At 50.1% G+C, this 8410-nt stretch overlaps 1 protein-coding gene across 1 annotated transcript in view; it reads left to right on the top strand.

Moving 5' to 3' along the window:
- hsd11b2 (hydroxysteroid (11-beta) dehydrogenase 2) overlaps positions 1–7377 on the top strand; it is a 31001-nt gene extending 23624 nt beyond the window's left edge. Inside the window, exons 3-5 of the mRNA XM_075468989.1 lie at positions 2506–2691; positions 4835–4972; positions 5787–7377. Of these exons, the coding sequence (XP_075325104.1) occupies positions 2506–2691; positions 4835–4972; positions 5787–6187 (725 nt within the window). The 3' untranslated portion in view covers positions 6188–7377. The remainder of the gene's footprint in view (positions 1–2505; positions 2692–4834; positions 4973–5786) is intronic.
- The last annotated feature ends 1033 nt before the right edge of the window (positions 7378–8410 follow it).

The following is an 8410-nucleotide window of genomic DNA, read 5'->3' as shown; positions in this document are numbered from 1 at the left end:
ATAAACCCTCTGAGACACGCAGCTTTCCACAGCTGGAGCCAGCTCATAAATCTGTTCCCACAGCTTCAGGAAAGTCAACTCTGAAAACAGAGTTTACAAGCTCAGCAGCATCTGTCTGTCCCTCTGCCATAAGGGCCGTGTTTCTCCCAGTCCTGTCTTCTTCTGTGGTGTCACCGTTTGGTCAAACTGCTGCTGACTCAGTCCTGTCTTCTTCTGTGGTGTCACCGTTTGGTCAAACTGCTGCTGCTGACTCAGTCCTGTCTTCTTCTGTGGTGTCACCGTTTGGTCAAACTGCTGCTGCTGACTCAGTCCTGTCTTCTTCTGTGGTGTCACCGTTCGGTCAAACTGCTGCTGCTGACTCAGTCCTGTCTTCTTCTGTGGTGTCACCGTTTGGTCAAACTGCTGCTGACTCAGTCCTGTCTTCTTCTGTGGTGTCACCGTTTGGTCAAACTGCTGCTGACTCAGTCCTGTCTTCTTCTGTGGTGTCACCGTTTGGTCAAACTGCTGCTGCTGAGGCAATAAAATCATTCCAAAAAAATAAATAAACATTAATTAATTAATTTAAAAGTGAAGAGTGCAGATAAAATACTTTCAGGTGTCATGCACATCTAAATAGAACTGTTTTCAGTCTGGATTTAAACATTGTCACATTGTCCAGGCCCCTGCTGGACCCGTGGAGGCTGACTATGTAAACCCAACATTTTTCCATATCCTAAATGTTCAGGTACACTTGGGGATAATTGTCCATAGACTCTGAACTGGATTTCTCATTTTGAACCTATAGCTATTAGGACCTATACAGGGACACATATTTCCTTTGATCCTTGTTGTTGTGTGAGTTAGAACTTCTTTTCATCATTTAGCATTGACACAGTAGTAGTTTAAGTCAGAGCAAGTGTAAGAAGGCTGAATGGACAGAGATGATTTATAACTTTCCACACGTTTAGGTCATGGCACCCCACTGTGAATATAAATATAAAAAACACATCTCTAACACTTTGCATGAACCGTACAATAATGACAGGTTTGAGTTCAAGTTGTGTTGAATTGTTTAATTATTATTACATGTTTCTCAAGCTGTGGAGAGAAAACAGAATTAAATACAGTTCACACCACAACCTTCTCCTTTCTCTGAATTTATACTAACATCCCTCTCCAGTTTCATGATCTCTGGCTTGATCTTTTTTATTTTCAGTTTCTTCCATGTCTCTCTTTATTGGACAAATACATTTCTTCAAAGGCTACTTACCACTCTGAAACATGTTCCTGTACTTTACCTTCACCTGCTGCCAGGTACGCTTTTGGCTGGTAAGATTGCTCCTGTTGAGATGTAACAGTGAAAAAATAATATGTGGGTCACACACTCACGATAGTCACAAAGTATGATGATGCGTGTTGATTATTGGGTTATTAATAAAGTGAGCAGGGCCAGTATATGTGTGCAGTACATCTCATACAGAGACAATTCAGCATGCTTTATGTAAACACATTATAACACAAAGAGGAAAGCATAAATACATGAGGACAGTGAAATGAATGTCAATGGTATGAAACTTTCATAACTTACGCGTTTAGTCTGTCTGCAGTTGTTAGCCGTTTCTTCGCTTTATTGATCGCAGCTGTATTACCATTTCTGGTGATGACACTTAAAATCCTCATACAGCTCCATCAGCATTATTTGTTCAGCTGCAGAAAAAATAACAGCACTTGTCTTGCTCTCCTTTTCACACAGGTCTCCGTTTTTCCACCATCCACTCGTCAGGGCTTCTTACGTTCCTCGTGCACTCGCACTTAGCTAGGCTATGTAAGCCTTGCTTGGATTAGCCTCACCGAGATGCAGCTAAAATGTCTTCGAGGAACGACTTGAAGCTTAATTGGGAGATGGCGCTAGTTCAAGCGACACTTTCCGGCTATAGCCTGGCTTTCTTTAGCTACTTTCTAGGAATACCCCCCTGATCATGGGGACTGAGAAAACAGAACCTGTGGGGAAAACTAAATAGGAACTAAACACCAAGGCATGAGAAACTAAAACATGATAAAACACAAAACTAAGAACTAAAAACAAACAAAAACCCATGTTGGTGACACTTTTCATCACTTTACACAATCTTTTTATCATGAGTTGGGTTTTTAACATGTTTTACCAGATGTTGTGCTGCGCAGATGTTATGCTGTGCAGATGTTATGCTGTGCAGATGTTTTGCTGTGCAGATGTTATGCTGTGCAAATGTTATGCTATGCAGATGTTATGCTGTGCGGATGTAAAACAGATCTAACTGCAGGTGCACCTGAGATGAAGCTGCAGATGGAGGTCATTAGTTTCTGATTAAAACTCCTCAACATGTGTCAGCAAAGTATAACAGAAGTACAGATTCCTCAGAACTTTAACAGAAACAAACCCAAATGTTCACAGAAACAGATGAGACTCAGACTGCTCCACAGTCAGAGACCAACCAGAGCCACTCAACCAGGGGAAAGTTACATTTGTTTTGTCTGTGCATGCAGGTCTGTGGGGATTGGTCAACAACGCCGGTGTGTGCGTGAACTTCGGAGACGCCGAGCTGTCTCTGATGTCCAACTTCCGCGGCTGCATGGAGGTCAACTTCTTCGGCACTCTGAGCATCACCAAGAACTTCCTGCCGCTGCTGCGACAGGCCAAGGGTCGCATCGTCACCATCTCCAGCCCGGCAGGTGAGTGCCACACACCTTACCTGCTGACTCACCTGTCAGAGAGCAGCATGAGTCCATCCCACAGGAGCTGCTGGAACAGACTAAATAATGAAAGTGTCGCCATCCCTTCACCTGCAGACTGAGTCAAAGGTCCAATATTTAAACCATGATGTTTTGTTCCTCCCCCATGACCTGTCACCTTACTGTGGTGGGGGGGTTTGCCCCAATGAGTCTGGGAGCTATGTTGCCCGGGGCTTTAAGCCCCTGGTAGGGTCACCCAAGGCAAACAGATCCTAGATGAGGGACCAGACAAAGAACAGCTTATAAAACCCCCTATGCGTTCCTTTGCCTGGCTCCACCCCGGGGCCCCACCCCTGGGCCTCACCCTGGAGCCAGGCCCAGGGGTGGGGCCCGGCAGCGAGCGCCTGGTGGCCAGGTCTGTGCCCAGGTCTGTGCCCATGGGGCTGTGCCCTTGGCCCCTCCCACAGGCTCACCACCCGTGGGAGGGGCCATGGGGGTCGGGTGCTTTGTGAGCTGGGCGGCAGCCGAAGGCGGGGACCTTGGCGGTCTGATCCTCGGCTACTGAAGCTGGCTCTTGGGACGTGGAACGTCACCTCTCTGCTGGGGAAGGAGCCTGAGCTGGTGCGTGAGGCTGAGCGGTTCCGGCTAGATATAGTCGGACTCACCTCGACGCACGGCTTGGGCTCCGGAACCAGCCTCCTCCAGAGGGGTTGGACTCTCTTCCACTCTGGAGTTGCCCGCGGTGAGAGGCGTAGAGCAGGTGTGGGCATACTTATTGCCCCCCGGCTGTGCGCCTGTACATTGGGGTTCACCCCGGTAGACGAGAGGGTAGCCTCCCTCCGCCTTAGGGTGGGGGGACGGGTCCTGACTGTTGTTTGTGCTTATGCACCGAACGGCAGTTCAGAGTACCCAACCTTTTTGGAGTCCCCGGAGGAGGCACTAGAGAGTGCTCCTCCGGGAGACTCCCTCGTCCTGCTGGGGGACTTCAATGCTCACGTGGGCAATGACAGTGAGACCTGGAGGGGCGTGATTGGGAGGAACGGCCCCCCGATCTGAATCAGAGTGGTGTTTTGTTGTTGGACTTCTGTGCTCGTCACGGACTGTCCATAACGAACACCATGTTCAGGCATAAGGGTGTCCATATGTGCACTTGGCACCAGGACACCCTAGGCCGCAGCTCGATGATCCACTTTGTGGTCGTATCGTCGGACTTGCGGCCGTATGTCCTGGACACTCGAGTGAAGAGAGGGGCGGAGCTTCAACTGATCACCACCTGGTGGTGAGTTGGCTCCGCTGGTGGGGGAGGAAGCCGGTCAGACCTGGCAGGCCCAAACGTATTGTGAGGGTCTGCTGGGAACGGCTGGCGGAATCCCCTGTAAGGAGGAGTTTCAACTCCCACCTCCGGCAGAGCTTCAGCCATGTCCCGGGGGAGGTGGGGGACATTGAGCCCGAATGGGCCATGTTCCGTGCCTCCATTGTTGAGGCGGCCGACCGGAGCTGTGGCCGTAAGGTGGTCGGTGCCTGTCGTGGCGGCAGCGCCCGAACCCGCTGGTGGACCCCAGTGGTGAGGGAAGCCGTCAAGCTGAAGAAGGAGTCCTATCGGCCTTTTTGGCCAGTGGGACTCTGGAAGCAGCTGATGGGTACCGACAGGCCAAGCGGAACGCGGCCTCGGCGGTTGCTGAGGCAAAAACTCGGGCTTGGGAGGAGTTCGGGGAGGCCATGGAGAACGACTTCCGGACGGCCTCGAAGAGTTTCTGGTCCACCATCCGGCGGCTCAGGGGGGGGGGTGCACCGTCAACACCGTGTATGGTGAGGGCGGGGCTCTGATGACCTCATCCAGGGACGTCGTGAGTCGGTGGGGGGAGTACTTCCAGGGCCTCCTCAATCCTACCGACACGCCTTCCGATGAGGAAGCAGAGTCGGGGAGCTGGATGGATGGCTATTTTGTTCTGATCTGAATAAATATGAGGCGACCTGGTTCTTTACGACTGTCACAAACCCGTGGAGTCCGTTAGCTGGAGGAAGATGGCTCCTCCCCGTAGTCTCCTCAGCCATCAGACAGACTGACTCTGCAGCTGAGGGTGGAGTCAGCCCATTGGTCGGTCTGTGTGTGATGTAATGTTGACGCTCCACCTGTTTGCAGGTGACCAGCCGTTTCCCTGCCTGGCAGCGTACGGAGCATCGAAGGCAGCTCTCGGCCTATTCACCGACACTCTGCGACATGAGCTGGAGCCCTGGGGAGTACGAGTGTCCACCGTCCTTCCATCCTCATACAGGACAGGTAAGCCCCGCCCACACCTCACCTGCACAAACGCACAAGAGTCTGAGGCTGTGTTCCAAACCGCCTACTACATACTCATCGATCAGACAGTATGCAGAGCGTTTACCCACAATGCATTTCTCTCCTGCCCGAGCCGAAATCAGCCGGCCTGAAGCTGATTTCCCTTAAGCTCTAAACTCTGTAAACTTTAGCAACATTTGAAACATTTTCAGGTGAGAAAGTAGTCGTTTAGATCCCCAACGTGTTGAAAACCTGACAAAATACCGGCTGTTTACAATTTTGTTCCCACGAATTCGGCGCTACTAAAGCTAGCCGCAGTGAGCTAACGCACTTCCTGTTATTTTCACTAAATAAAATACCCGTTGCCTTTTATCATAGGGAAAGCCATTACCATACAATTGGTGCTTTTGTTTTGAAAACAGGAAGTGAACCTACCCTCGTTGTAGCTAGCTTGAAACTGTCGTTTTGACAGGAAATGACGATCGGCGACGTCACGTTACGTTGCATCTTGGGTAGTTTGAGTATGAGTAGTAACCTCATGATGCATACCCAACATTTCGGAGAATCTAGTACGCATCCGGGAACTTAAAAAAAAGTTAAAGTTAGTATGAGTAGTAAGAGAAGTATGCGGTTTTCGAACACAGCCAAAGATGTGTGTGAGGAGGAAATCAAAGTTAGGTCCGGCTGCTGGCCATCACCACGATGACGGAAACAATGATGAGTTTATGTTAGACCTTCAGGGAGCCTGAAATCACACACCAATGAGTTTGTTGTCACCCCCGTTGCCATGGTAACGCCATGCTTTGGTCCACAGGTCGGACCGTTAACCACGCCTACTGGGAGCAGCAGCACAAACAGCTGCTGCAGAGCCTGTCGCCGGCACTGCTCGAGGAGTACGGCGAGGACTACGTGACCGAGACCAAGGACCTGTTCCAGAGCTTCGCCAGCCAGGCCAACCCCGACGTCAGCCCTGTTATCGACGCCATCGTCCAGGCGCTCCTTGCGCCGCAGCCGCAGGCCCGTTACTACGCCGGCCCGGGCGTGCGCCTCATGTACTTCATCCACAGCTACTGCCCCTTCAGCATCAGCAACCGCTTCCTCCAGAGACTGTTCCTGAACAAGAAGCTGATGCCGCACGCCCTGAGGAAGCAGCCGGGCCGGGAGCCGAGCCCCCACAACAACAACAACGAGGAGGAGAAGCTGCAGCCGCTGTAGAGGCTGCTCATAGAGGACCACTTTTCTTAGAGCCGCTTCCTGTCGTCTGTTTGTTCCGTCCAAGAGACCATAGAGCCGCCCCAAAATAGCTTCTGTTTGTTAGAGCAGGAGACAGTCGTAAAAACAGCCGAGAAGAACTTTAAAGTGAGTTTCAGAGATGTTTTCTATTTGTCTGGTTCTTTTGGGGCCTGTTCTCCAACCCCTTGACCCTCTAATTGCACCCCTGGCCTTCAGCTGTGGAAGCAGACTCCTTCTCCAGCCAGGATCCGGTTCCATTTGGACTCAGAACAGCTCATCTAACCTCATTTTTAACGTCTGTGTTTCTGCGTTTTCACCGTCAGGGATCAAAGGTGTCATCAAATCAACTCACCACATGAACAGTCTGATTGGTTCATCTCTGAGTGTAAATCTGTCGCATTATTCAAACTTTATTTCATCGCATTGACGGAGCAGGAGTGTGAATCCGTAGAATCGGATTATTGGCTAAATTACAATCAGACTGAGTTATTAAGTGCATGTAGACACCTTAATCTGACTAAGAACTGGATCGGATGGGATTTAGACCCAGAGATAACTGGGTTGAAAGTCACTCTAAACCTGCTTGTAGACGCTGAAGCACGTGGTGAATCAGACTTTGCGTTCTGCGCATGCTCCAGATGTTTTCCCGGGGTCGTGACCCGGAAGTCAAAGGAGACGATATTCCTGTTGTTGTCGCCGTCAGAAAGAAACAAACAACGCGATGGAGAATGCTCCGTTGGGCATCGAGTTTGTGCAACAAGCAGCTCATCACAGACCAAATGTAGAGGGACGTAGCTTCATCTGGCTCTGCGTTCTCCATCTTTCTCCAATGCCTGAGTTTGTTGTTGTTGTTGGTGGTGCAGAGGTCAACAGGAAGTGGCTCTATTAGCAACAGTTGGAATGGGTACAGCGCCACCTATCATACCGGGGTATGACACGCTTTGTGCCTCTGATCCCATTCAGCATAACCCAACTACAGCTCTAATCGTATTAATCTCATCATGTAGACCGACTGTCTGCGTCCGAGGTCATGTTGTCCAGTTTCAGCTCACTTTTCCTTATGTGGACACTTCGACTGTGAATTTTATATAAAATGAAAAACAGAACAAAAACATGATGTACAGCGTTCACCTTGTTCTTTCTTTGATAGAAATAAAGTAACCTTTTTCAGACTCTGTCTCATGTTTCTGATGAACATCTGCAGAAAAACGATGTCCGTGTTCTTCACCAGAACCGTTCTGCCTGCTTTTTTTTTTCTGAAAAAAGAAAAAGCTTCAGAATGATAGAAACACAAAAAACATGACGTCATCAAGTCAATTCAGTTCATAAAGTGCCAAATTACAACAAACGTAATCTAAGGGCACTTCAAAGATGCAGCCCATTTAAGCCAGATTACACTGAAGCTCCTCTTTCCTTTAACAGGAAGAAACCTCCATCAGAACCAGGAACCATCTGCCTGGAGCAGCTGGGGCTGAGAGGACAGGAGAGAGGGGACAACAAGCAGCGTAACACCAGGCCAGGGACACCTGCTGAGAGAGAGAAACACAAGTTAATGACAACAATGATGTCATACGGACATGGAGTTGCATCATGGGAGCTCCCCCAGCAGTCTGGGCCTATAGCAGCAGAACTATGGGATGTTTCAGGCCCACCTGAGCCATCCCTAACTATAAGCTTTATCAGAAAGGAAAGTTTTAAGCCTGGTTTTAAAGGTAAAGAGGGGCCTGATAACTGAAGGCTCTGCCTCCCAAACTGGCAGCTGGTTCCACAGAGAGGAGCCTGATAACCGAAGGCTCTGCCTCCCAAACTGGCAGCTGGTTCCTCAGAGAGGGGCCTGATAACTGAAGGCTCTGCCTCCCAAACTGGCAGCTGGTTCCACAGAGAGGGGCCTGATAACTGAAGGCTCTGCCTCCCAAACTGGCAGCTGGTTCCACAGAGAGGAGCCTGATAACTGAAGGCTCTGCCTCCCAAACTGGCAGCTGGTTCCACAGAGAGGGGCCTGATAACTGAAGGCTGTGCCTCCCAAACTGGCAGCTGGTTCCTCAGAGAGGGGCCTGATAACTGAAGGCTCTGCCTCCCAAACTGGCAGCTGGTTCCTCAGAGAGGGGCCTGATAACTGAAGGCTCTGCCTCCCAAACTGGCAGCTGGTTCCTCAGAGAGGGGCCTGATAACTGAAGGCTCTGCCTCCCAAACTGGCAGCTGGTT

The sequence above is a fragment of the Odontesthes bonariensis genome, chromosome 1 (assembly GCF_027942865.1).
Source record: "Odontesthes bonariensis isolate fOdoBon6 chromosome 1, fOdoBon6.hap1, whole genome shotgun sequence".
Taxonomy (NCBI): Eukaryota; Metazoa; Chordata; class Actinopteri; order Atheriniformes; family Atherinopsidae; genus Odontesthes; species Odontesthes bonariensis.
Note: the sequence above shows the minus strand (reverse complement) of the source record. Positions and strands in the feature narration are given on the sequence as shown.